Source organism: Neofelis nebulosa, chromosome 18 (genome assembly GCF_028018385.1).
Source record: "Neofelis nebulosa isolate mNeoNeb1 chromosome 18, mNeoNeb1.pri, whole genome shotgun sequence".
NCBI lineage: Eukaryota > Metazoa > Chordata > Mammalia > Carnivora > Felidae > Neofelis > Neofelis nebulosa.
This window is the reverse complement of record NC_080799.1, coordinates 9,767,663-9,795,593: the sequence shown is the minus strand read 5'-3', so window position 1 is coordinate 9,795,593 and position 27,931 is coordinate 9,767,663. Positions and strand designations below refer to the sequence as shown.

Genomic DNA, 27,931 nt, shown 5'->3' with positions numbered 1-27,931 from the left:
GGCAGACAGGGCGGTGCAGAGGCGGGCACGCTTCGCGACAGAGCCGTAAAGGCGCGGGAGCAGAGCATGGCGCTCTACGCGACGGCAGCGTCCGTGCTGGCGGGCGTGGAGAGCCGGCGGGGTTCCATCAAGGGGCTGGTGTATGCCAGCAGCTTCCAGGTAGCGGGGTGCGGGGTTCGGGCCGGCGAGGGGCGGGAGGGGAGCCCGGGCGGGGGGGCCCCTGCCTCAGCCGGTGTCCTCTCGGCCACGAGCAGAACGTGAAGCAGCTGTACGCGCTGGTGTGCGAGACCCAGCGCTACTCCTCCGTGCTGGACGCCGTGATCACCAGCGCCGGCCTCCTCCGCGCCGAGAAGAAACTGCGGCCGCACCTGGCCAAGGTAGCGGGGCCGGGGGGCGGGGCGGGGCGGGGCGGGGCTGGGCCGTGAGCCCCCTCCGGACCTGGTCGCCGCGCGGTACCGTCCACGGTGTGACTTCGGCAAGTCGCCCCTCTGAAATGAGGGTGAGCACTCTTAAGCCGGGTTATTTGAGGTGGGATGACAGTGCTTTAACTTCGGGCCGAGGGGAAGATGGAATAAGGACGAAAGTGCAAAGTAGCCGTGGCAGGGACACTGGCCGAAACAAATGGATGATGCTGACAAGGAGGAAGGTTGGGATCCAGAGCCCTGGGCTGAGCAGCCCTGGGGACAGGTTTCGGGACAGGACTCAGCCGTAAATCCGCTGTGATCCTGGGCGGGACACCTCACTTTCATCTGTTGCCGTCTGGATAGGTGATTGGTTCAGCGCTTGCGGTTCCAACACTACGGAGTTCCAAGACATTCACGTTTAAGGTTTTTTCTCTTTCTTTCCTCATCCCCAGGTACTAGTGTATGAGTTGTTGCTGGGAAAGGGCTTTAAAGGTGGCAGTGGGGGCCGATGGAAACCTTTGCTGGACCGGCACCAGGCAAGGCTGAAGGCCGAGTTGGCCCGGCTCAAGGTTCATCGAGGTGTGAGCAAGAACGAGGACCTGTTGCAGGTGGAATCCAAGCCTGGCCCAGGTGAGCTTTCTCCCAGGAAGGAGTTGTGTGGAGGAGGGTAGCTCGCGGGCCTTGGGAAGAGAGGCCTCGATCCTGCCCACTCACTGCTGATTGCTTCCCAGCCTCTCAGGTGCCTCGGTTTGTGCGGGTGAATACTCTGAAGACCTGTTGTGATGATGCGGTTGATTACTTCAAGAGACAAGGTTTCTCCTACCAGGGTCGGGCTTCCAGGTGAGCTGAGAACCCCGCCTGGCTGCCCTCCTCCAGGGGAGGTGCCTGGAGGGCACTGGGAGACAGGGATCCGTTTCTTGGACTTTTCTGGCAGTTGCTTCCTCTCCTTCCAAGGCCTGTCTTCCTCTGTCCCTTAAACATGGATTCTTGTGGTTCCCTCCTATGTTCTTCTAATGCATCCCTCAATGTCTCGAACTCTTAACTCCTGCTTCTCTCCTGATGATTTGTGTCTTCCAGTCTAGACTTCTCTCAGTGTTCCTACCCTCGGGGTCATATGAGTGGTAAACACACCCCACAGTCACAGTGTGTGTCCTACTAAATTCATCTCCCCTCTGAACTTTGCACCTTCTTCTTTTTAAATTGCTAAATCCTGTTTATTCAAAATTCAAGATTTAAGAGAAATCCTTCCAAAGCAGCATGCGTAAACACACGGCTGTTGGTTTATTTTGCAGTGTCCCCGCCCCCTTATAATTGACATAACATTAGTTTCAGATAGACGGCTAATGACTTTGTATGTGTGTACACTGGGAAAGAATTGCTACAAGAAATCTAGTTAACATTTGTTACCGCACATAGTTACAGAAAGTTTGTTTTTCTTGTGATGAGAACTTTTAAGATCTCTTAGCATCTTTTAAATATGCAAGAGTGTGTTTTTATTAGTCACCATGCTGTATATTAGATCCCCAAGACTTCAAGTAGAAACTTGTACCTTTTGACTGTCTTTCCCCCTTTTGCACACATGCCCCCCGCCCACCCATCTGCAGTCACAAATCTGTTCTCTGTATTTATGAGTTTGTTGGTTGGTTTTGTTTTTGTTTTTGTTTTTAAAAAGAGAGTCCACCCAATAGAACATACAGTGTTTGTCTTTCTGTTTGATTTGTCTCACTTAGCATAATACTTTCAAGGTCCATCCATGTGGTCACAAATAGCAAGATTTTATTCTTTTAGAGGGAACTGAATAATATTCCTATGTGTGTGTGTACACAGGTGTAGGTACACACATACACGTATATGTAGTTACATATTTTTTTTTGCTCATCTCTTAGTTGACACGTCGACCACATCTTGGCTGTTATAGATAGTACTGCAGTAAACAGGGTCCAGATCTCTTTCTTTCTTTCTTTCTTTTTTTTTAATTCTTTTTTAATGTTTATTTATTTTTGAGACAGAGAGAGACAGAGCAGGAGCAGGGAAGGGGCAGAGAGAGAGGGAGACACAGAATCTGAAGCAGGCTCCAGGCTGTGAGCTGTCAGCACAGAGGCCGATGCGGGGCTCGAACTCACGAACTGTGAGATCATGACCTGAGCTGAAGTTGGACGCTCAACCAACTGAGCCACACAGGCGCCCCCCAGATCTCTTTCTGAAGTAGTGTTTCCATTTTCTTTGGATAGATACCTAGAAATGGGATTGCTGGATCATATGGTAGTTCCATTTTTAATTTTTTGATGAGCCTCCATAGTGTTTTCCACAGCGGCTGCACCAGTTAACATTTCCTCCAACGGTGCACGAGGACTCCCCTCTCTCCACATCCTCACCAACCCTCGTTATTTCTTTTTGGGAATAGCCATTCTCACAGGTGTGAGGTGACGTTTCATTGTGGCTTTCATTTCCATTTCCCCTGATGACTAGTGATGTTCAGCACCTTTTCGTGTACTTTTTGGCCATCTGTTTCTTTGGACAACTGTTTAGATTCCTTATGTGTGTTTTAATCCCACCTCCCCCTTTTTTTCGTTAACTGTTGAGTTAGTGTTCTTTACATATTTTAGATATTAACTCCTTATCCAGATATGTGGTTTGCAGATACTTTCTTCCACGCGGTAGGTTGCTTTTTCATTTTGTTGATGGTTTCCTGTGCCCTACAGAACTTTTTAGTTTGGCATAGTTCCACCTGTTTATTTTTGCTTTTGTTTTTTGTTAGGAGTTGGATCCAAAAAATCAAAAAAACCAAGACAGATGTCAGGGAGCTTACCACCCATGTTTTCTTCCAGGGGTGTTCTGCTCCCAGGGCTCACGTTTAGGTCTTTCATCCATTTTGAGTTAGTTTCTGTGTCTGGCGTAAAGTAGGGGTCCCGTTTCGTTCTTTTGCGTGTGGCTTCAGTCTTCCCAACGCCATTATTGAAGAGACTGTTTTGTTTTGTTTTTTTTTTCCCCTGCTGTATATTCTTGGCTTCTCCGTCATAAATTGATCATTTAAGTATGGGTTTATTTCTAGGCTCTCTGTTTTGTCCCATTGATCTGTGTGTCTGATTTTTATGCCAATGCCATACTGTCTTGATTTCTATACCTTTGTAACATAGTTTGAAATCAGGGAGTGTGGTATGTCCAGCTTTGTTCTTTCTCAAGAGTGCTTTGGCTCTTCAGGGTCTTTTGTGGTTCTACATTTTAGGATTGTTCTGTCTGTAAACAGTTCTATCGCAATTGATAGAGATCACATTGAACTTGTAGATTGCTTTGGGTAGTATGGACATTTTAGCATTATTCTTCCAGTCCATGAGAATGGACTATCTTTTCATTTGTTTGTATCATCTTTAGTTTCTTTCATCAGTATCTTAGAGGTTTTTTGTTTGTTTACTTCTTTGTTTTTTCAAGAATAGGTAATTTTGTTTTATTATTACTATTACTATTATTATTACTATTATTTTTTAGTGTTTATTTTTGAGAGAGAGAGAGACAGCATGAGCAGGGAGGGGCAGAGAGAGAGAGAGAGAGGGAGACACAGAATCTGAAGCAGGCTCCAGACCCTGAGCTGTCAGCACAGAGCCTGATGTAGGGCTCTAACTCACGAACCATGAAACCTGAACCGAAGTCAGATGCTTAACCAACCGAGATACCCAGGCACCCCACTATCTTATAGTTTTAAGAGTACAGGACTTTGACCTCTTTGAATTTTTTTGGATACAAGTGTAAATGGGATTGTTAATTTCTTTTTCAAGATAATGTTGGTTTGCAACCTCCTTGGGAGCTTCCCAGATATAATCTGAAACCAGCCCCCAAACACAGAGGGCAGGGCCAGAGAAGGAATGAAAAAAGAGGCAGGCTGCTCCAGATTGATAGGTGGCAGGTTTAATAAGCAAGGGAACTTCTATACGAGGCTTGTCTTGGGTAACTGGAAGGCAAGTACATCTTTGCCCCCACCTGCCAGAATCTTGAAAGTTTATTGAGAGGCCTTAATTGGGTTCAGTCACATACAGGCCCCACGTTGGAGATATTATAGGTTCAGTTCCAGAACACTGCAATAAAGCAAGTGGAATGAATTTTTTGGTTTCCCCCTGCCTATGAAAGTTATGTTTCTACTATACTGTGATCTCTTAAGTGTATAGAGCATCATGTCTAAAAAAAAAAAAAAAAAACTATTTTAAAAATACTTTATTGCTACAAAATGCTGAGCATCACTTGAGTTTTTGGCGAGTCAGAATCACTAATCAGAGATGACCATAATAAATATTATAATAAGTTTAAAATATTGTGACAATTCCAAAAACATGACCCAGAGGCAAGAAGTGAGCAGATAGCGTTGGAAAAATGGCACCTTCAGTTTGTAAAAAATGCACTTACCTGTGAAGCGCAAAATGCAATGAAATGAGGTATGCCCCTTCACCGTCCATATGGTCTCAACACCATGACCCTGTCTCAAGGCTTTGTCCTTGGAGCATCCTTTGGTGGAGAAGGCGAGTGGCAATGCCCATCCCAAGGATAGGGAAAGAGGGGAGGAGCCTCTGATTGCCGGGGTCCAGCTCACAGGTCAACTGGTAGTCATGTCCTTTCGGTGACCTCCCTCCACATTAACCCCTGTGACAAGCTCTTAAAATCCCACGTGACTGTTGTCCTCAGTGTGCCCTGAGCGGTCAGCGAGGGTCTCACGAGCACAGAGACAGCTCCTTTGGTAGCTGGCTGGCTGCCCTGGAGGCAGAAGCCACAGCAACAGTATAGGCACGTGCAGAAGAAAACAGATTAAGGCAGAAATTCCCCAAATCAGTGATAACTTCTTCCTCCAAGAACCCCAGGATCCAAACCATTGATTTCTTAAAATCCTCTAGGCTGGAGGTCAGATCACTCAGGGCATTTACTTGTGTCCTTAGATGATTTTAGTAAAGATGGTGCTTTAGTGGATTCATCAGATACAAACATAGAACATTCTGTTTGGATAATGGCGCAGGTGCTTCCTTGTGAGGCAGTAATAATTTCCAAGGCCATCCTGTTTTGGAGGGCAGCTTTTGTTATTAGAGACGTTTCAGTGTTCTGTAAGGACCGGCTTTACTGGCTGCCATTCACAGTGGGCTGGGTGAATTTCATAAGGGCTTCTGTATGTGCTAGAATGTCCTCCAGTTTCACGGAAGGAACAGAGGCACCATCCAAATGATCATATCCTCACAGACGACAGACTGTGCCCATCTGGCCTTGAGGAGAGGGAGGCTGGCAGCTTTAGTTTCTTGACCAGGTTGACCACAGCATGAGTGTCGGTGGGGCGGGGGGGGAGGCAGCGCTGTCCGCCATGAGGAGATGGGACTGGGGGGTGCATGTGCCAGACCGGGACCCCCACCTCCTCCCCTCTTCCAGGAACGCGTGTGCCATTCCAGGTGGGGTGCCTTTCTGCAGGTGCAGCTTGCTGCAGGGCAGCGGGATCCCGGGGGAGACGGGTAGCTCCCCGCCTAGGTGTGGGACATCCCAGCGTGCGTGTCAGTGGGTGACTCCTTTCCCAGGCGTGGTGGAGCCTGGCGTGCTCAGTGGCCGCACGTTGCTCCACGGTAAGGGGGCGGCAGCTGTTTGCTTTATGGTGTTGGGTGTCTCGGCAGGCCCTACCGGTGGATCGTCCGGACGTACTAACGGCAGGGACGGTGCCTAGTCCACCCAGCCAAGGTGGTTTTCTGTTAGTGACGTAATCTGCTTGTTACAACATCCCTTTTTCCGGGGCGCCTGGCTGGCTCAGTCAGTTAAGTGTCGGACTTCGGCTCAGGTCATGATCTCACGGTCCGTGAGTTCAAGCCCCGTGTCGGGCTCTGTGCTGACAGCTCGGAGCCTGGAGCCTGCTTCGGGTTCTGTGTCTCCCTCTCTCCCTGCCCCTCCCCTGCTCATGCTCTGTCTCTGTCTCAGAAATAAATAAAAACGTTAAAAAATTAAACATCTCTTTTTCCTGACTGCCGGTCCTGCTGCTTGCAGGGTGTGTGGGTGAAGGATCCTCCATTCAGTATCATGTTCTTCTGCCCGGTCTTGCACGTCACGGCCTTTCAAACGTGACCCCCAGTCACTGGTCGATGAGGATGTCTCTCCACGGGTCTTTTTCAGTCTCCCAACGGTGGCGGCCCAGTTGGTGCGGCGGCCAGGAAAGCTCAGGTCCGGCCAGATGTGATAACCACGCAAACCAAGTCGCAGTTAGAACCTTCGCTTGGAGGGAGGGGCCGTCTAGTCAGTTTGCCAATTCCTTACTGGTTGGGAGCTCAGGAGGATGGCCGCAGGCACCTTTGGCAGTTGCCTCGGGCGTTACTTAGAACACACAGGTCGTGTTACGGAGTGAACCGGGTGAACCAAGTCACCGAGTCTGCGGGGCAGTCTGGCTTCCTTGGCAGAAGGCCGTCCCACCAGGGGGCGACGGTGGGTCGGCTTCCTCCGTGCCTAGTCCACACTGCCTGCCAAAGGTCAGTTGCTAGGGCTCGTACCTGAGCCAGGGCATCAGTTTCTTGACCGCCAGGGGGCGTCAGTGCCTTCGGATCCGGGGTGTGGAGGTCGGTGAGGCCTGCCTTGGGCTCCTGCAGGGGAACCACGGGTCTTGTGATATGCCCTGACCGCACAGGGGCTTATTCACCATCCTCTGTCCGAGCCGCGGGGCCAGTGCCCTTGGCGCAGCCCGCTGCCCGTGCGGGGGGTTAAGGGCCAGGGCTCTGAGAGATCACCAGTCAGAACGCTCTCTGTGCTGTTTCTTCCTGAGAGGCTCTGCCTGGAGGAGCGTGGGGCACACCGTTAGAAGCTGTTGCCCCCCGCCCAGGGGGACGGGGCGGAATGCGTGCCTTCTGTCTCCTTCCGGCGCCGAGACCCAAATCACAGGGGCACCCTTGCCGTCTGTTGTCTCTGCCACAGCGCCCGCCCCACACCTTCCAGAGTCACAGACACCTTGAACTCCAGTGGCAGCCCTGCTTGGGGGACGCCCAGGGCTTTCATCTGTCCCACTGGTATTTTTGCCTTTTCATAGGCAGCCCGCTCTCTGATCCCCGCTCGCACACGTGCACTTTCTTTAGCGGGCGGTATAGAGGACCCAGCACTGTGCCAGGTAGGGAATAAGAGGCCTCCAGACTCCAAAAACCCCTGCAGAGGCTCACACACATCTTCCACGTTCTTAGGGGCTGGATAAGTGTGCCCTCTGGCAATCACGGCGTCTGTGACAAGGCGGGTCTTACTCGACCAAACGATTCCCAAAACCTTGGGGCAGTGTCTGGGCCTGGAATGTTCCGTGGGTTCACCGCCCAGCCTCTCTCAGATCTCCAGCAAAGCCTGCAGGATGTCCTGCGAGAGAGGCAGGTCTGCACATGTGACCATTATTGCGTTAATGTGGCGGGCCCATCTTACAGGTCTCTGGCCGCCATGCCATGACATGGTGGGGTTGTGCCGGTGACCTTGGGGGAGCACTTGAAAGGTCCAACATTGGGGCACCTGGATGGCTCAGTCAGTTAAGTGTCCAACTCTTGATACTGGCTCAGGTCGTGATCTCACGCTTTGTGAGGTCCTGGCTGTCACCCACCAGGAGCCTTCTGGCTTTTCTGTCTGCCCTGCTAGGCTTTGGAAGGACTATGTGCAGGGCGCACAGTGCCCACTCGGCGCAGATCTTAGGTAGTTCCTCCGGTCTCCCTGTGTGGCTTGTGTTGTCGGACAGTCACTCTTCGTGGGGGTAACAGGTTTACAGGTTCCCAGCTGCGTTTCCCCTCAGCACCGGCGTGAATTCACCGTAAGAGGCTTGCAGAGTTCAGCCCTGTGGGATGTCTGTGCCTGGTGTGTTCCCTCGTACTGGAGAGAGAGAGAAACCCCATATTCGCGGGCAGGGGCAGAACACCCAGCTTGCAGTGTCAAGGGACTTTCTTGACCGAAATTGTTGTTCGGGTTTTAAGGCTTTCCACGGGCTGACCTCTGTTCAGGTGGGGTCCCTGCAGCGATGCGGTGAGATCACATTTGCTTCCAGGTTACTTTCTCCAGACCCTTCGTGGCCCATTGGGATAGCCTTTTTGGCTTTCTGAGCTCCCTCTCAGGCCCGGCTCTTCCCCACGACCCACACCCGTCCCCGGGACTGCTCCGCTTCCCCTAGATCAGCAGCGCGTTGCCCAGCATTCATTCTAAGCGTTTTGTGGCACAAGTGGGCTCAGCGTTGGACACCAGCATCCCGTCCCGGGGCTGGGGGTGGACTGGAGAATGTCGGTTTTCTTCCCTGCCATCATGTGGCCTGATCAGAGCCTTCAAAGACGGGTGCAGATGGCCCATCTCGCTCCCAGCCCCCCTAAGAATTTGCTATATCTCCTCTCTAGATTCCCAGGGTCCCACAAGCCCAGGAAGGTCCCCCTCACAGGGCCAAGCCTCCCCGCGGGCTAGAGTAATCCGGTGTCTAAGGAAGGAAGTAGCGCCAGGCAGCCCCGACTGGAGGGCATCTCCGCCTCGTGCGTGGTCAGGGAAAAGCCACTGCCCCGTGGCCGCACCAGCTGCGCCTGGCTGCTTTCCCTGGCTTTTTGCTGGAGCTTGGCAGCTACGTCGGTGAGCTCGGCAGGAGCAGACTCATCAGGAGTGTCTCCTGAACCGGGGACTGCCCTGCTGGCTGGGGTTGCCGTGGCTGTTCTCGCTTTCCCTTGTACGAGGGGTCCGCCAGCCCCGGTGCTTCGTCTGTTTTGCTGTCCACCACCACAGCGCCCTCCACGTCCTCACTTTCCCAGCCGTGCGATCCGTGTGGTTAAGCGGCCCGCACTTCCCCGGGCGGCCCCGTGCTCGTGCAGCGATCCCCAGGCCGACGTATGGGCCACGCCTCCCCACACGGAGGTCGCCGGCCAACTGCGGACTTCCTCTGTGGACGCCTTTCCCAAGGCCCGTGTCTTTGGTCTCCAGGCTTGTTCATCCGTTGTTGGTTTGCAGCCTTTGATCTGAAACTGGCCCCTGTATGCAGAGGGCAAGGAGAGACCAAAGGGTGGGTAGGTGGCAGGTTTTTTGTTTTGTTTTGTTTTTTTTAATGTTTTAGTTTTTGAGAGCATAAACAGGGGAGGGGTGGAGAGAGAGGGGAGACAGAGGATCCAAAGCAGGCTCTGTGCTGACAGGCTGACAGCAGTGGGCCCGGTCAGGGGCTCGGACTCACGAACCATGAGATCATGACCTGACCCAAAGTCAGACGCTCAACTGACTGAGCCACCCAGGCGCCCCTAGGTGGCAGGTTTCATAAGCGAGGGAACATACACCTGTCTGCCAGAATCTTCAGTTTATACAGAGGCCTTAATGGGTTGTCTCATACCTTCCAGATGGTCTCAACACCGTATTACTCTCTCAAGGCTGTGTCCTCAGGCAGCCTCTGGGAGGGGCGAAGGCAAGCAGGATGCTCATCCCGGGGCAGGGGTGAGGAGCCTCTGACTGCCCGGGTCCTGCTCCCAACAGGTGGTCACATCTCTGTGACCTCCCCCAACAGATAGGTTGTCAGTGTGTAGAAACACAACAGATTTTTGCGTATGAATTTTGTATCCTGCAACTTGACTGAATTCATTTATAAGTTCTAACAGTTTGGGGGCGCCTGGGTGGCTCAGTTAAGCATCTGGCTCTTGATTTTGGCTTTGGTCATGATCTCACGGTTTTGTGGGTTTGAGCCCCCAGTCAGGCTCTGCACACTGACCTCGAGGAGCCTGCTTGGGATTCTCCTTCCCCTCTCTCTGCCCCTCCCCTGCTTATGCTCTGTCTCTCTCAAATAAACTTAAAAAAAAAAAAATTCTGACAAGTTTTTTTGGCTGGGAGTTTTTAGTGTTTTCTATATATATCGTCTGCAGATAGTGACCGTGTTACTTCTTCCTTTCCATCGTGGGTGCCTTTTTCTTCTTGATCTCGCCCAAATGCTCACCAGGCTCGGTTGAGTAACAGGGGTGAGAGTGGGCATCCCTGATCTTGATCTTAGAGGAAGGGCTTTTAGCTTTTCCCCACCGAGGATGTCAGCTGTGGGCTTTTCACATACGGCCTTTATTGTGGCGAGGCGTGTGCCTTCTGCACCTGCTTTGCCGAGAGTGTTTTTATCCTCAGTGCATGTTGAGTTTTGTCAGATGAGCCGATCAAGATTTTTATCCCTCCTGTTGTGAGTGTAGTGCAGCACGGGGATTGCTTTGTGGACTCTGAACCCGTCCTTGCATCCCTGACCTTTGCCCCTTCTGCATTCCCTCTTAACCTGGCAGCTGACCTCACCATCACACAACCATTTGGTCAGGCCACGAACCCAGTCACCGGAAATGCTTCTCTTCTCACCCTCGTCACCTATGCCCTTGCCTGCGGCGTCTTTCTGCCCCCTGCCCCCACTCTGCCCGTGGTTTTCCGTCTTCTTTGGCAGAAGCAGCCCCTGACCTGGTCTCTCCGCCTCCAGACGTGTCATGTGGTCGGCCACAGAAAGATCTCCCCTGCCTAAACCGTCCTTGGCTCTCTTGTGCTGTGCCCACTGCTTCCGTTGCCCGCCACCGCTCCTGTGCACTCCCCGCTGCTCCCCTGCATTCCCGTCCCCCTCATCCTGGGAAGCCGCCCCTGCATCCGCCTTCCCCTTCTGTGGTAGACGGTCCTTCTGTCGTCCTGCCCACAGCACGTGGCTGGGAGGCCGGGCGGTGCGCCAGGCAGTGGCTATTTGGGTTTGGCTTCCAGCTCTGCCCCTGTGGATGGCTTTCCGAACTGAGCATCATTGTCGGCCCGCTTCGCGAGGGTTTGGAACGTGACGCTTCCGTCTCTGCTCCTCACGTTAGGAGACCCCTGCCCCTGAGCAGTCAGCTCGGTGCCCGCCTCCCCAGGAGTGACCTCTGTCCAAGTTAGGTGGTTTTTTTTTTGTTAGAGAGAGCCCATGTGCACGTACACAGGGCAGGGGCAGAGAGAGAGAGAGAGAGAGAGAGAGAATTCTAAGCATGCTCGGCGCTGGCAGCCTGACATGGGACTTGAGCCCAGGAACCTCAAGATCCTGACCTGGGCCGAAGTCGAGGTGGACACTTAACTGACTGAGCCACCCAGGCGCCCCTCTGCTGCCCATTCGTATCAAATCGATCCTGTCCCTCGCTTCCTGGCGGTCTGGAGCATCTGTCACGTGAATGAACAGTTCAAGTGAGGAAACGTGTGAAATGGCCAGCCTGGCGCATAGCCCGGAGGAACTCAGACGTGCCGATGCTTCCTGTTCCCTGGCAGCCTCGAGGACCTCCGGGCCCTCAAAGGGAAGTGCTTTCTTCTGGATCCCTTGTTGCCAGAGCTGCTGGTGTTTCCAGCCCAGACGGATCTGCACGACCACCCGCTGTACCAGGCCGGCCACCTCATTCTACAAGACAAGGTAGGGCAGGTGGGTGGGAAGGGGAGGACCGAGAGGGAGCCGGGCCTCTGTGCGCCAGCCCAGGGCCTGCTCTGCCTGCCAGGCCAGCTGTCTGCCGGCCGTGCTGCTGGCCCCGCCCCCCGGCTCCCACGTCATCGATGCCTGCGCTGCCCCAGGCAACAAGACCAGTCACTTGGCTGCTCTTCTCAAGAACCAGGGGTGAGTGCCATGGTCAGCCCGAGGGAGCTGGGGTCTGACCCTGTACTTGGAGGACGAGATGAGGAAAACTGTGACCCAGTGGGGGCTTGAAGGCCGAAAGGAGGATCTCCCTTTAAATACTCGCTTCTGGACCCAGAGCAGTTGGTGGCAGAGCCCGAAGCTCAGCTGCCCTCTGGGTGGCCGGTGCGAGATAGGAATCCCTCAGCCCTTGGGGCAGAATCTCCAGGTCAGGTCCCTCTAACCACTGTCCCTTCTCTTCTGTGTCCCTGTGAAGGGACATGTTCTCATGTCAGAACTGTGGGCCCTGAGGTTCCCCGTGGATTCTCAGTTCGCCCTGTCTCTCCCCTCTTCTCCAGCAAGATCTTTGCCTTTGACCTGGACGCCGGGCGGCTGGCGTCCATGGCTACCCTGCTGGCCCGGGCCGGAGTCGCGTGCTGCGAGCTGGCCGAGGAGGACTTCCTGGCGATCTCGCCCTCCGACCAGCGCTACCGTCAGGTCCAGTACATCTTGCTGGATCCTTCTTGTAGCGGCTCTGGTGAGATGGGGACAGAGCCTGGCCGCGGGACCCAGACACGGGGCAACCTCGTGGCGGAAGGGGCAGCGGTTCGCTTTGGCCTCGGTCTAACAGTGGTGACCCTGGGCAGACGTTGTCCCCCTGCAGTGCAGGGATCTCGGTGCGAAACGAGGCCCGTCTGCAGCTGACAGGCTTTGTCCCTAGGTATGGCGACCAGACGGCTGGAGGAGCCCGGGGCGGGCACACCTAGCAAGGCGCGCTTGCAGGCCCTGGCTGGGTTCCAGCGGCGAGCACTGTGCCACGCGCTCACTTTCCCCTCCCTGCAGCGTCTGGTCTACTCCACGTGCTCTCTCTGCCAAGAGGAGAATGAAGACGTGGTGCGGGACGCCCTGCAGCAGAACTCGGGGACCTTCAGGTAGTGGGGACCCGCCGGGGTCCTGGGGAAGGGGGCTGCTGTCTTTTACCCAGAAGTCTGTTCACCTCCACAGGCTAGTCCCCGTCCTCCCCTCCTGGCCCCACCGTGGCCTCGGCACTTTTCCAGGGGCTGAATGCTGCCTCCGGGCCTCCCCTGAAACCACGCTCACCGGCGGCTTCTTTGTTGCCGTACTTGAACGGGTGGAGGTGCCGAGGTGAGTGGGGGGCGGGGCGGGGGGGGGGGTGCTGCTTGGAAGACGCCGGACGACCCGGGCACCTCTAACTTAGGTACTTTCCTTCTAGCTCAGTCTCCTGGGCTGAAGCACCGGCACCTCCACCCGAGGCCGCCCCGCGGAGGAAGAGACGGCGCAGAGCGGCGGCCCCTGGGGCGCCGCCCCGCACCGAGCAGGTCCGCAGAGCTGTGCCTTGTGCGGGGGGACCCCGCCGTCCCGCAGCTCACAGCCGGCGGGTTTTAAGGTTCTTTTCTTTTTATTGCTTTAGGAAGGAAAGCGGTAGCTGGAGGGAGAGTGTGGACTTGCCTGTCCCCTGGGCCCCTCCCCGGGCCGTGTTCTTGCTCGTGACAGCTCTGCCCACGGAAATAAAAAGCAGGACATGGTCTACGATAGATCACAGTTTTTTTTTTTATTCTTAATGACATAAGCAAGGAGAAAAATCTCACATTCATACTAAAAATTCCAACTAGCCTCACAGGAATTAAGTCTTTATTTGTAATGGAAAGTCCCAGCCTCCCGTTCCTGTCCAGTGCACGTACGTGTACACACACACACACACACACACACACACACCCACACACACACACACACACACACTCAGGCCGCGCCGGGACACCCTCTTTGGGGGCTCCCGGGCCAAGTGTCCTGCCTGTGGACCTGAGGTAAACTAGCTCGGAACACTAACACTAACGAGGCTCTACCTTCCGGAAGGTATCGCTAGAAGCTTGGTTTCTAGACCCGTGCCCACCCCCACCCCCACCGATCCTAACAGGGACTTGGGACTCGAGGTCCAGGCCTCTGGGCGCCACACACAGGTAAATACTGTCTGCTCTTCCTGGGGGGTGGGAAGGAGCAGTCCCCTGCGTCACACTCAACCTCAGTCACGAGGGGGGAGGGGGGACAAGTCACATCTACGTCACATTATTTATAAAATAAGAATTATGGTTTATAGAATGTGTCCCGAAGGGGCTCTAGTCCCTCGGGAAAGCTGCCTGGGACAGTCTGAGCCTCTTGTCCACACAGGCATAACTTAACTATACAGCTAATTCCTAGTCAATAGCATTTATACTTAACCACCTCAGTGAACCAAGCTTGAAGGAATTTAAAAGGCAATTTAGCTTAAATACAAAAATAAATTTTTATTTCGTTAAAAAATGTTTAAATATTTTTTTCTTTTAATTTAGACACACGCATTCATACTTCTCCCAAAGAGGATGGGCATTGGCAGCAAGGCTCTTGGGCCTGGGGTATGTGATCTGGGAACAGGGGAAGAACGGGACGGAGGGGAGGCTCTGCTGAAGGGGGGGGTGGGGGGGATGAATTTTGAAGCGTGGTTGGTTAATTTTGGTCTTCTAACATTCTGGGGAGGATCCAGCCCACGGTGGGGTCAGGTAGGCGGGAGGGAAACAGCAGAGGGAAGAGGACTTTGCTTCCCCCTCGGCCCCATCCTCTTGGGCTGCCAGCCCTTAAAGTCAAAACACCATTTGAAAATCCAGGAGTCAGCACGTGTAGCCATAAAGCGGTGCTACTTTCCACATTCAATTAGCGAGGCCCCAGAAACTTGAAACAGTGAAGTCCGGCACTACCAACATGCCGCCACTCATACAATTCAATTCTTCCTCCAAACTCGATTCAAAGAGCAATAGACGTGAGCGTCAGACAGTAACACAGGACAAGGCTTTAAACATACAACCCCGGGGAGGAGGCGGACGAGCCCCACGGAGGCCAGGGGGGGAAGGCGGGCAAGGAGGCAGCGGGGGACATCCTGCCCGCTCCCGGCGCTCCCCCCACTCCCCCGGAGCGAGGTAGCTCCCCTGCAGCTGCCAGGCTAACAGTCTTGAGCCACCGAGCTTTTAGGGGCCGAACTGGCAGAGGGTTGAGGACAAACATGGACTCAGACTTGGCAGGAGGAAGCGGACCAGCAGGAGCAGCCCCACTGGGGTCTCCAAGGCAAAGCTAGATTCAAGGTCCTTTAAAAAGGGGTAGAGCCTGCGGGGAGCCAGGGAGGGACGAAGCAGCAAGAACTGGGGAAGCAGAGTCCCCTAACGGGACCCGAGGAGAACCGCTTTTTATAGGCAAGCCAAGCAAGGTAAAGCCGCGGGGCTGACCCACTTCCCCGACTCCCATCATCCACTGCACGGCGGCGGCACGTGTGAGTAGGGCCGTGCCTACGACCTGCCAGGCGAGAGGAGATGGCTCTGGGGGCAAGGCGGGAAGGGAGGCCGCCTGACCAAGCTCATACACCAGACAAGAGTCAGGGGAGGACGAGGACAGTATGTACAGATGTTTCTTCAGTTTTCTCCAGCCTCACCACGGAGCCATTCAAGTAAAGGGATCAGGCTCCTGCCCTGCGCACCCCACCCCCCCTCCCTCGAGAGGCCAGGGGGCTTCTTCCTCAAGGAGCAGGAACCGGCCACCGGGGCTGCCACCGCCTCCCTGGTGGCGGAAGCCAGAGATCTGGGGTAGGTTGCTTTATGGAACTAGAAGGGTCAGAGGCTCTTCCTAGCAGGTGCTGAGGTCCAGATGTGGGCAAGGAGGGGGGTGGGGGGGGTATGGAACGGGGACAAAGGCTATTTCTTGCGGGTGTGCTGCCTGCGGGCCTGCAGTCGCTGCCGAGCCCCCGGGGTCTTGGATCCTGCACCAATGGAAAATGAAGGGGCCGCCGATCCTGGAAAGATTCAACAAGGTCTCATCAGGGCAGCTGCTATCCGGCACACCTCCCTGGGTACTCTAATCTCCGGAGGGTTAGGCCGACAGAATCCGGTACTTAAACCGGGCTTTCCAAACAGTGGCAGCTGTGTGTGTGTGTGGGGGGGGGGGTGGCTGTGGCTACTGAAAGTACAGAATCCCAGAACACCTAAGAGTGAGCAAAAAGGCATTTGCCCTTGGCTTTCCAGTGGTCTGAAACATTCCACCCTCAACTCCTCAACTCAACTCCATACCTGGGCTTTGCCAATCTCGTAGCCAGGCCACATCTTTCTCACGCCTGTGAGCCTGATCTTTTGCAGGGAGCCCCAGAGCCAGGAACCTGCCAAGACCCACCCCCCTCCTCCACCTCCCCCCTTCTTTGCAGGAAGAAGCAGGGTCACGCTGGCTGCTTACCGAAAGGTCCGACTCCAACAAAGCCTTGGGTGGGTGTTGAGGATGCCCCAAAGGAGAGACCACTGCCCGATGCGCCCACCCCGGGGGCAGGGGTGTTCTGACCAAAAGTGGGTGTGGAAGTGCCTAGAACGAAGAGACCGTAGAAAACGAGCGACTAGGTAGTGGGCAGAGGGCATAACACCCGGGACGACGAATTGGGGGGTGTCCCCACAGGGCACCTCAGCCCTGGGCCACCAAAGCTGGCTCCCCCGGTGGTAGGAAGTGCCTCTCTGCCTGCTAACCGCCGTGCTGCCTTTTGGCCACCTCAGGAACAGAGTCTCTGCATTCCTGGGGCCACTCAACGCCCCCCACCCCCCTCGCCTCCACCTGGACCAGGTTACTTCCCTCTGTCATGACTGATTGAGTTCTGCCTCTGCCGCCTGTTTATCTGTCCCTTGGCATCAGAAACTGGAACCTTCCAAACACCCCACCAGTGCGGGTCCTCTTGCCTTCTCATGGCCACGTGCAAAGTCCAGTCCTGCCGCCGCCTCCCCCCAACAGGCCTCAGGGAGTGCCGGCAGCCTCGCTCCCAGTCCTGACCTCGCACCCCACTCCCACCCCGTCACCCCTCACCGCTGCCTGGGACTGCCCAGCACCCAGATGGCCACCACGAGCACTTCAAGTATCGCCCCCACCTTGCCGAGCCCCGCCCCTCTCGCGGCACCAGCTGGGGCTGTGACAGGCGCGCCTGCACCCGTTCTCCACCTCAGTCTGGATGTCGCTGATTAACAACGTGTGACGGCACGGGCCAGCCTCGCTTTAAATTCGTAACCGCGATTCTCCAACATTCTCGTTACATTCCTTTTCCCACTCTCCAAACGACCATTTCAAGACGCCCTCCTCTGTACACGGACCTCCCCAAGACCTCTCCCGTTTCCTGAAGAAAGCACGCTATCAGGATCAGAGCTCCTTGGGAGTCTCTTTCCACGTGGCACATCAGATCACTTCATTCTTCTGCTTGAAATTCTACCAGGATTTCCCTCAATGCTTAAATCCAAACTTAATCCTGGCCACGTGTGACCATCAACTCTGCCTCCCCACATCATTCTGGAGCACTTCTGTTCTTCGATCCTCTAGCTACACCTCACTTTTCGCTGTTTGTGACCAGAGCTTGCTTCCACCCCTGGGCCTCTGCCAGCTCTCCTGCGCCCGAAGAGTGTGCTCTGGCTCACACCTACCCACCCTCGCCCCCAACCCCTGCATCACAGACGGGGAGTCTTGGCTCAAACTGCCTCAGCAAGGCCCACCTCCTCGACCACCAGACCGTCTTCCCCCAGGACACACAGCTCCCTGACCCTGTATCTAACGTCACTCACCGCCACACCGTAAAGCTCCGAGGGCGGCCGGGGCCAGCACTCAGAGCAGCACCCGAGTCCGTTCCTCATCTTACCTCCGAACACGGGCTTGCTCTCGGGCGCGCTCGCCACACTGAAGGCAAAGGGTGTGCTCTGGCTGGGTGCGCCCAACGTGCTCTGACTCAAGCCTCCTCCGAAAGGGGTCGTGCCGCCAGCGGTCGCGCTCTGTCCTGTGCCGAAGCTGAACGCTCCAGAGGCAGAGCTGGTGCCGGGGGTGGCCGCGTTGATCCCAAAGCCCCCGCCGCCGGCCGGGCCGGCCGAGCCCCCGAACGTGAAAGGCGCCAGCGTCGTGCTGCCGAACACGGAGCTACCGGTCCCGCCGCTGGTGGTCTGGGTCGTAGCTCCGAAGCCGGAGGCGGCGGCCGCCCCAAAGGAGAACACGGACGTGCCGCTGCCGAAGGCCGGCTGGGTGCTGGCGGGGGCGCCGAAGGCGGACGCCGCGGGCTTCAAACCGCCGAAGCCGGACTGCGTGGCGCCGCCGAAGGCGGGCTGGGCCGGGCCGGGCGCTGGGGGCGCAGCCGGGGCCGTGGCCGTGGAGTTCCCGAAAGCGAAAGAGCTGCCGAAGCTCGGGGCGAGGGCCGGCTTGGCGGCGCCCTGCTGCTGCCCGTCGGCGGCCCCGAACGTGGGCTGGGGGTTGGCTCCCGGGTACGAAGAGAGGGGGGGCTTGGTGCTCGAGCCGAAGGGAATGTGGAACGCCGGGGTGGCGGTGCTAGTGAAGGTCGGCGCCGGCTGGCTGCTGGTGACCGGGGCGGGGGTGCTGAGGCCGCCGCCGAAACCGCCGAAGCCGGTGGTGCCGCCGCCGCCGGCGGTCGTCGGCGCGGCCCCGGGGAGGGACTGGACAAAGGTCGTGACCGTCGTCGAGGCGGGCGCGGCAGGAGGCTTGCCGAACTGGAATATGGAGCCCACGGCCGGGGTGAAGCTGGCACCGGAGGCAGGGGGAGCCCCGAAGAGGAAAGGCTGGGCAGCGGAAGTGGTGGTGCTGGTCACGCTGCTCACACCAAAGCTGAACGTGGGCTTCGAAGCAGAGTCTGTGGACGTGCTGGCTGTACTCGTGGGAGCCACGGCTGAGGTGGCACCGGCCTGGCCGGTGAAAAGAGGAGTGCTCGTGGCAGTGGCTGGAACGGCCGTCTGACTGAAGAAGGGGACCGACGAGGGCACAGACGTAGGGGGCCCGATGCTGCCGAAGATCGGCTCGAAAGTGAGCTTGGGGCTGCTGGCAGGCGCAGGGAGGGCAGAGCCGGAAGGGGTCACGGTGGTGACCTTGGATGGGCTGGATGGCAAAGGGCCCTCATTCTCGCTTTTTGGTGGGGCCAGAAAGATGGGCTTGAACATGGGAGATGCCGAGGACACGGCAGGGGCCGCGGAGGTAGGGGGGTCGGCAGGTGGGGTGCTCAGCATTCCCAAAAGAAGACTTTGCTTTGGGGTGGGAGACGGGGCAGATGTCTCAGCCTGAGGAGCGGGAGGAGACTTGGTGGGGTCAGTGGCTGGGATCGGGGAAGCAGCAGGGGTCAGCCCTAAGAAAGCAGCTGTGGATTTGGAGTCCGAGGAGGTGCCCGGAAGGGGTCCCGACTGTGAAGACCCAAGAGGGGCCGGAAGGCTGGGTGTCTTCGGAGGTGTGTGGGCCCCAGTGGTTGCCACTCCAGCAGATTCTGGAAGAACAGAGAGAGTAAATTCTGAATACCTCAAACGTGATGGCATTCAACGCTTCTCACCCTAGCACCGTGCTGGGGATTCAGAGTCCGTCAACAAATTGTGACGACATCCACACCACAGACCGTTAAAGTATCCACCCCTTAAAATCAAGGAAACATTCATTATTTCCACCCTTCCCCGATCGTAAGATATGAGGGGATACGATGTGGCCTCACTGGGGGGGTAATGTGTAGAAACTAATGAAAACCCAATCACCCAAACTCCAGTCCCGTTAATTTCCCAGATGCACCTTACTTACTACTCACCCAACAAAGACTGCCTCTGTTTGCCTACTGTGCTGAGTGCAGGGCACATAACCACGAATGGAAGAGTCTCTGCCCTTGAGCCCTGGGACAGGCTGATGCCGGATAGACTACTCTATGTTAAAGGGCAACAAGAGGAGTGTGGGCACATGCAGTACCATGAAGGACCCTTGGAAACCTAGAGGGAAAAATGACGTCCTCTTGTGCCTGTGGTCATGTGACAAGACTTGGTAACCATGGGATCACATTTACATCTCAGAGCCACCTCAAAGGTAAACGTGTGCATTTTAAAGAGGACAACAGCAAGGCTCTGGGTGGCTCTGGCCTCCAGAGCCTCCGACTGCTAAGACTAAGCCGCGGACCCCCTTCCCTAGAACCTCCTGATGAGAGAATTCTGAAGCTCAGGAGCGTGCGCCAGCTCAGGACTGCTGAGCCACAGCAAGTTCAAGCTCCCGAAGACCTTCACGGACTGGCAGGCATGACGCCTTTACTCCACGTGACCCATGGACGGATGCCATTCGACGCCGCAGATGGAGCTCGCCCACTCACCCGAGGAAGGGGGTGGGCCTGCAGAACTCTGGTGCTTCTTCAAGCTCTCCAGCAGCGGGTTAGGGCTTGGGGCTGGGAGGGCAGCTGGGGAGGCGGCAGTCCCAGTAGTTGGCAGGGTAAATGTCAAAGAAGGTTGAGTAGTAGGGGGCTTCTCGGTGCCAGAGTTAGAAGCCGTATCTAAGGAGAAAGAAAGGTGCTGGGAAATTCTTTCCAGGGGCACATCACGTAGTATGAGACGCTCACGGACTCGGTATCTGCTTATTTAGAAATGCTTCCCCTGGGGCACCTGGGTGGCTCCGGGTAAGCGACTGACTTCGGCTCAGGTCATGATTCATGGTTTGTGAGTTCAAGCCCTGAACGGTCAGTATGGAGCCTGCTTGGGATTCTCTCTCTCTCCTCTCGCTCTCTGCCCTCCCCCATTTGGCATTCTCTAAATAAGTAAACTGAAAAAAAAAAAAAAAGCAAGAAAGAAATACTTCTCCTTGATTCCAATGCTCATTGTTCTCCAGATTCCACTGAGGCCCCAAAAGGATTTGTCAGATGAGAAAGATCCAAATAAAACCAGAGGAAACTCCTCTTTGCAGCGTGAAGCTGGTCAGTCTTCCTTACCAGTCCCATCCTCCAAGGCCTTGTTAAACCACCGCAGCGAAGCTCTTTTTTCCAAATCTAGATCTTCGGCAGTGATGGAGTAGCCAAGCTGGGGAGGTGGGGGCTGCCAGAGAGAAAGACGAGAGGCCCATCAGGGAAGCTGGAAGAAACCTGTATTGAGCTACCCTAGAACTTGGGGATGCCGAGCTGGGGTGGGCGGGTGTGGACAGACAAAGCCATACCAGGGTCAGCCGAGCCCCTCGCCGGGAGGGTAGGAGCTGAATCTTTCGCTTCCGCTGCCCAGAGCTGCCAGGTGTGGGAGGGGAGCTCCACGAGTTCTGCGCCTTCCATGTGGTTGTATCTGTAGCTAAAGAAACAACATGGACTTGTTTTCTTCCTCCTCTTCCAGAAATGGCCAAGTTTGTCTACACTTGGTTTTTAACACTGAATTCTCACTGGTTATGTCTGAAAGATTTGGTCTTCCGTGGATGGGGGGTCTTGGAGAGTTTGCAAGACGGTTTCTGCCAGGAGGGTATCAAGATAACTGCTCCAAACACAGGCATACAAGTGCTTACTGACAGTAGTCACCCAGGCTGCTCAGAGGCCCCCACCAGCGCTCATCGCCGGCCCACAGATCCACTGGCCGGTGCCGTAGCTGCCTGTGCCACAGACCACAGACCTCTGCACCTACCAGGCCCTGCACACAGCGAGGCTCAGCGCATGCTTCCGGATGAGCAGGGGTCTCACATGCTCCATAAACACTCCCACCACCAGAAGCCACTCCTGCGCGCTTCACAACCTACCCTTTTCTCCCTGGGCCTCCTTGTCTGTTGCCAAAGGAGTTGAAGAACTGGAGCGGTGAGAAAGCTCGTCCTCTCTGAGGGCAGAAGAGGCAGAAGCGCATTTAGAAAGACTTCCTGATACAGAGTATCAGGGAACCACTTACAGCCTCGTAACTACCAACCCGGCCAAAGTCTAGAACAACTGTGATTTAAGATCACAGGCCAGGACAAAAAATAAGAGAAATCAAAAGGAAATTCCTACAAAACGAAGGGAGAAGTTCATGGAAGCCACGGAGAAACCTCTGTCTCACAACCAGCACGAAACGAGAACCTTCACAACCTTACTTACACCTTGCCCAGTTCCCGAGGGCTGTAGCCACAGAGCTGACCCCGAAGAGCAGCAGTCTAGTCTACTGTCGGTGCCTGGAGATCAGCTGGGGTACAGAACATGAACTCTCCTGCCCCTGCCATGATTCTCTGTGCCCCCTCTACCCTGTGGCCTTTGCGTTCACACCCCAGTCGCTTGTGCTGCAGGATGAGGAAGAGAGCCAGAGCCTCCAGGGTCAGCACAGAAGACATTTAAGAGACGAGAGCAGTTTGGGCAGGTACTTCACTGTCCTTCTGGATGGCAATCTTGGGTCCTCCGGATCGGAGCCGCAGGATGCCTAAGAGCCAAGTACGTGTGCTTCCTTTCCTGCCCTCTCATTAGTCTGCAGTGCAAACAAGGACCCGTTACCTTATTTTCTTTGCTGGCCTCTCTGGTGTCTGCGAGCGGGATGAGGCTGGGCTGGAGAACGGTGACAAGCTGGGCCCGCTTCTCTTCCAAAGCTAAAAGGCAAAAAGCAGTGACATGATTACCCTACTGGACAGCGTGACATCCGCCTTCAATACAACTTTGTATTCTGTTCATCGCCACACACAGGGTCTCCTCCTCAGTGACAAACATCTTTTGTGGAGCACCTGGCTGACGTAGTGGAGCATGAGACTCAATCTCCGTGTTGTGGGTTCGAGCCCCACTTTGGGTGTAGAGATTACTTAAAAATATGATCTTTTAAAACAAAAAAGGAGCACCTGGATGGCTCAGTCGGTTAAGCATCTGACTCGATTTTGGTTCAGGTCACGATCTCACAGTTCGTGGGTTCAAACCCCACACTGGGCTCCTTGCTGGCAGCGTGGAACTTACTTGGGATTCTCTCTCTCTCCCGTTCCCTTTGCCCCTCCCTGGTGCATGAGCTTCTTCTCAAAAATAAATTTAGAAAAATAAAAATAAAGAAAAACATTTCTCTGTGAAGGAAGGCCCCTGAAGGAAAGTCAGTTGCCAGTATTAACTACGGAGAAAAAATCTGAACAAGTAAGGAAATGCTAACTAATAAAGTACAAGGAACAATGTACTTTTGCATATATTAAAAAGTAGAAGGTTACATTCAGTCATGGTTTAGAGCCTATGATGCATCCAGCTTTACTTTATGTTGTCTGCAGAAATTATACAATTAAGAAGCTTTCCCAACCCCCCTCCCCGCCTCAAAAAACCTATTACGGCAAAGGTAAGCCAGTAAACTAATAGCCTTGCTTTTATTAGTTTTGTTTTACTTCAACTTTATTTTTTTTAGGTATATTTTGAGAGAGAGCAAGTGGAGAGGGGCAGAGAGAGGGAGAAAGAATCCCAAGCAGGCTCTGCGCTGCCAGCACAGAGCCTGATGTGGGGCTAGAACTCACAAACTATGAGATCATGACGTGAGCCAAAGTCAGATGCTTAACCGACCGAGCCACCCAGGTGCCCCCTGCTTCAACTTTATTTTTTTAAGATGTCCTATCATGACATTTATGACTTATGCATTATCTATGGTATTTGCTGTTACATGATTATTATCCAGACACCTGTCTGTTCCAACAAACAGGCAATTGGTTCCTTGGCAGCGAAGGTCTGTTCTCACCTTCCCCTCATGCAAAGCAGCCTCGATAACTGACAAAGAGCAAGCACTGTGAAGTTTCGTGAAGTCTTTAGCTTAATTACAAAAATACTAATAACTTATCACTGCAGACATTCTTCCAGAAGTTTCTTACTCAGTAACAGTTATATAAGCACAAACAAGCAGACAACAATCTTTAATAAAAGTCTGAAGAGGTAAAGAAGAATTTAAACTCAGAGACAGGTGGCGAAAGTGGTGAAACAGGGCAGCTCCATGAGACCAGTATCAGGACACCCAAGGCTGAGAACGGGTGTGAGAGGAATGCTGGTGCACTCAGGGAAAGAAACACAAAACAAAAACTAAACGCTTGGACCTCACACCTTACATTTTTAATAAAGTACCAAAGATGATTCCAATGTTTAGCCAGGGTTAAGGATGACCTGGTTCAACACTTAAGGGGAAATACTGTATCCCCACTATGTCTGTCACAGGTGACACACACACACACACACACACACACACACACACACACTCCAGATGTGACCAAGGTTTACATGTAAGAAGTGTCACAAAAGGACTAAAACAGATCAGCTGTTCCATACTATGGGACAGGGAGAAGTCTGTGCCAGAGACAGAAGACAGAAAACTGACAGACTGTCACATAAAATCGCTACGTAAAGAACCTCTCTGTGTAAAAGTATCACCATGCAGCAGGGAGACTCTAGGTGCCATCTGTATTTTCCACCATGCTCACATTTCCATAAAATCGAAATAAAATCTATGTAGGCTGGAAATAAACACACCCCGAAACAAACAAAAACTATAAACAAAATTAAAAGGCAAATATTTTCAGAAAGAGTTATTATCCTTAACATGAAAAATGCAAGTCCTGCAACTCCACAAAAATATAATGAACGTACCAAATGAAAAACAGGCAAAAGATGTAACAAGGACAGTCATTTAAAAAAATAGTCAATCTACACTTCTAACAGCCAATTTAGTTTTGCGCTATAACTCAACTTTGATTTGCAGAGTCCCCTCTTCACAGAGGCTCTAGACCTTTCTACTTTACAAAGAATGCCAAGATGAGCAAGACGGTTCCATCAAGAAATTTACGGTGTGAAAAAGAGGAAAGAACACAAATCGACTGTAACAGCCAAAAGATAAGACAGCCTTTCATGACTTAACAGAAAGCACCTGAAGAGTGCCTGCAGTGGGATGGACGTGTTATTCCAGAGGGAGACCAGAACAAAGCAAGGGAAGGCAGCAGGTAGGAAGTGCTCTTGGTAGATAATAAATGTCACGGTCTGGCTGCAACGTAGAACATAGTTAAGGGGCACAAGGGCGAGAGGCAGGTTAGGCCTGGAAGCACTGACGGCAAGGGTAAATACATACGCCTACTCTGGAAAATGAGAAATCTGGTAAGACACAGGGAGATATCAACGCCGCACACAAAAGGTCAGAGGACAGTTTACTTTTTCTATAACTGGTACCAGTGTAACATCTGTGATGATTTTGTATCAATGCTAGGACTTCCAGTGTAGACGGTTGTAGATGTGGATATTTACTAGCGTTCCCCTGGAAAAATGTAGTTAAATTAAATACCTCTACTACCACCTGCACCAAATGTAAGGACTGACACTGAAATTGATTACTGGAGATGATCACTACCTCAGTACATTTTTTTCCAAAGAAACATAAAGAACGTTCATATTGGGGCACCTGGGTGGTTCAGTTGGTTAAGCATCCAACTATGGCTCAGGTCATAATCTCCCAGTTTGCTTCAGATTCTGTGTCTCCCTCTCTCTCTGCCCCTCCCCAGCTCATGCTGTCTCTCTCTCTAAATATAAATAAGCAAATAAAGAACTTCCATATTACTTTATTTATTTATTTAGAGAGACAGAGAGAGATGGAGAGAGACAGAGAGAGACAGTGCATGCATGTGAGCAGGGGACAAGCAGAGAGGGGACCAGTAACTACTTAAAACAAAATACCAAACAGTTATTAGTGTCAGGGAGTGTATTTCCTGCAACAGGTCAAAGGCTCCACCAGAAATGAGGCTGCTTAAAATCTGACCCACTTCCAGGCAAAGGCTGACCGTGTTGTTCTACACTAACACTCCCGCCAGAGACAAGAAGCAAATGCTGAAGATCTGAGCTACGTGTGTTTGAAGGTATGGCAGTACGGAAGAGCCAGCGGGGCAGTAGACATCGTGGAGCCAAGGGTTAGCCCCCATATTTAAGGCTACTTTTTCTCTCATGGCGAATGCCAATTCCAAAAGCAAAAGCTGTAGTTGAGAGGCACGGAAAAGCTTTTGGCAGTCTCATATGGCTGGAAAGACAAAAATGAATTCAGGGTCTTCCAAAGTAGGGGGTCCTTAATAAGACCTAAAGCTTTCTGGTTGGGATCCCAAAGGCTACATATGAGGAGATAGGGCAAATCAGAAATAAAGCAGCCCTCACGAGAACTGACAACCAACTCAAAACCATGTCAATTCTACCTGGACAGAAGTAACCTGCCACTATCCTAACTACTGCCCAAGTAAAGTAAAAAAGTAAAACCTCCCTGGAGGAAGACACCATCATTCAGAGCTTTAAGTCACCATTACTTTTTTTGTTTGTTTGTCTGACACAGAAATAAAGCAACAACAAAAATATATAAGAAAGTAATAGTTATCCAATACCCCAGAGGAAAAAATCAGACATCAACAACAGACCAGAAGACTCAAATGCTGGAATTATTGAATAAAACCTTAGAAGAATTGTTACACAAGAATTTAAATGACAATATGGAGAATCCTGGCACACCAGTAACAACTATAAGAAAGAGAATCAAAACTACTTAAGACGGATGGCAGTGGATGACAGAAGGCTAAAGTAAATCAGTAAACTAGACGAAGGAAGACTAGAGGTGGAGACGAAATGACGGGAGACACAGACAGACGCGGACAAAAGGAAAAGGTCTACCATGTGCCCTAGAACACTGAGGGGGGGGAGGAAATAGGGCAGAACAGTATCTGAAGAGATAATACTAGGTTGAGAGTTTTTCAAAACATATCGAGCCACAAGACAAACTCCGAGGAATATAAACTGTAAACGAGCACTTCATAAAATTTCTTTGCAAGTGAAGTTGGATCAAGACTAAACATGTACTCAGGCACAGAGCAAATCTCAAAACAAGAACGGATACAGGAGTATATCCTGTGAGCTAATGGAATTTAGCTAAAAACCAGTAACAAAGAGGACAAGGAATTAATGGTTTTGAAATTAAGCAATGAATTTCTAAGTAACCCATGAATCGAAGAATGAATATGAAAAATTCTTCTATTACAAAGCTGTGGAAATGCAGCTACGGTTAAGTTTGCAGGAACTGTGTAACCTTAAATACATATATTAGAAAAGGGAAAACAATGGAAAAACCCCAGTGATCTAAGAATCCGGATTAAAAAGCCAGAAAGAAATCCCAACAAATCAAACATGAAAAAAGAAAAAAAAAGGAAAAAGAAAAAAAAAGAAGTCATATCTATAAGGGCAGAAATTAAAGAAAAAGGAAAACATAAAATAGAGTGACTTCTAAAATTCATTGATACATAACCTTGAAAAAGGAACTTCCTTAATCCAATAAGGAGTATCTATCTACAAAATACCTGTATTAAACAGCACATGTAACAGGAAATGTGGAAAGCACTCCCTTTGAGATCAGGAAAGACAAGGATGTTTGCTATCACTTCTATTCAACGTTGTACTTCAGGTCTTAACCAAATGCACTAAGGCATAAGCAAACAACAGAAGGACTGCAAAGGGAGAAAAAAAGCTGTCATTATCGTAGGCAACGTGATGCACACACAAAAGTCCTAAAGAATATATAGATGCTTATGGGATTTAGCAAATTTCCTGAATACAATAATCAGTTGTATTTCTATACATCAGCAACAGATTTTAATACACCATTATAGTAGCATCAAAAACATATATCTAGGAATAAGTTTAATACGTAGAACAACTACATGGTGAAGTTAAAGATGTAAATGAAGGATATACCATGTTCATGGACTGGAAGATTCAACACTGTAAAAAGGTCATTTCTCTCCAAAATAACTGGCAGATTAAAGGCAATCTTAACATCTCAGCAAGTGGTCTTTATTTAGGTGGAAATCAACAAGCTAATTCTAAACTTACAGAAAAACGCAAAGGGTCAAGATCGAAGACAATTCTGAAGAGGAATGAAAGAAATGAGAAAGTTGGATGACTTATTCTACTACACACCAAAACTAAAAGACTGTGTGGCACAGCGTAGAAAAGAAGACCAACAGAACAGAATCTAGATATGGATCCACATATATCTATGGACACTTAAATCATAACAAAGGCAGTGCCACAGCGCAAGAGGGAAAGGGTGATCCATCCTTTCAATAAATGTTGCTAAGTCGAATGGATATTTATGTGGAAAGACACTAATTTTGATCCGTACCTCGCATCATATACAAAAATCAACTTCAGGTGGATTATAGATCCCAATGTGAGAAGAAAAATAATAAC

At 52.4% G+C, this 27,931-nt stretch overlaps 2 protein-coding genes and 1 long non-coding RNA gene across 8 annotated transcripts in view; 2 read left to right on the top strand and 1 right to left on the bottom strand.

Moving 5' to 3' along the window:
- NSUN5 (NOP2/Sun RNA methyltransferase 5) lies at positions 1–13,505 on the top strand. Of its 4 annotated transcripts, none has more exons than XM_058711644.1 (11): positions 1–159; positions 255–377; positions 857–1,034; positions 1,136–1,244; positions 11,616–11,754; positions 11,837–11,952; positions 12,309–12,487; positions 12,671–12,881; positions 12,955–13,095; positions 13,184–13,289; positions 13,382–13,505. In XM_058711644.1, exons 1-11 carry the CDS (start codon positions 67–69, stop codon positions 13,394–13,396), a joined length of 1,410 nt encoding a protein of 469 aa, XP_058567627.1. In that variant the 5' UTR covers positions 1–66; the 3' UTR covers positions 13,397–13,505. The 4 variants fall into 4 exon arrangements, with proteins under 4 accessions (XP_058567627.1, XP_058567628.1, XP_058567626.1 ...); XM_058711645.1 differs by having other exon boundaries at positions 11,813–11,952; positions 12,309–12,447; positions 12,793–12,881; XM_058711643.1 differs by having other exon boundaries at positions 11,813–11,952.
- The window catches only part of LOC131501469 (nuclear envelope pore membrane protein POM 121C-like), a 53,500-nt gene continuing 39,067 nt past the window's right edge, over positions 13,499–27,931 (bottom strand). For all 3 annotated transcript variants that reach the window (XM_058711641.1, XM_058711642.1, XM_058711640.1), the window contains exons 6-13: positions 22,220–22,311; positions 21,505–21,578; positions 20,944–21,068; positions 20,723–20,825; positions 20,114–20,290; positions 17,645–19,258; positions 16,216–16,338; positions 13,499–15,781 (exon numbers count right to left, since the gene is read on the bottom strand). In XM_058711641.1, coding sequence (XP_058567624.1) covers positions 15,684–15,781; positions 16,216–16,338; positions 17,645–19,258; positions 20,114–20,290; positions 20,723–20,825; positions 20,944–21,068; positions 21,505–21,578; positions 22,220–22,311 — 2,406 coding nt within the window. In that variant the 3' untranslated portion in view covers positions 13,499–15,683. The remainder of the gene's footprint in view (positions 15,782–16,215; positions 16,339–17,644; positions 19,259–20,113; positions 20,291–20,722; positions 20,826–20,943; positions 21,069–21,504; positions 21,579–22,219; positions 22,312–27,931) is intronic.
- On the top strand, positions 15,441–27,828 carry LOC131501471 (uncharacterized). The gene is made up of 2 exons (XR_009256800.1): positions 15,441–15,575; positions 20,623–27,828. It is a non-coding gene; the product is annotated as an uncharacterized LOC131501471 (long non-coding RNA).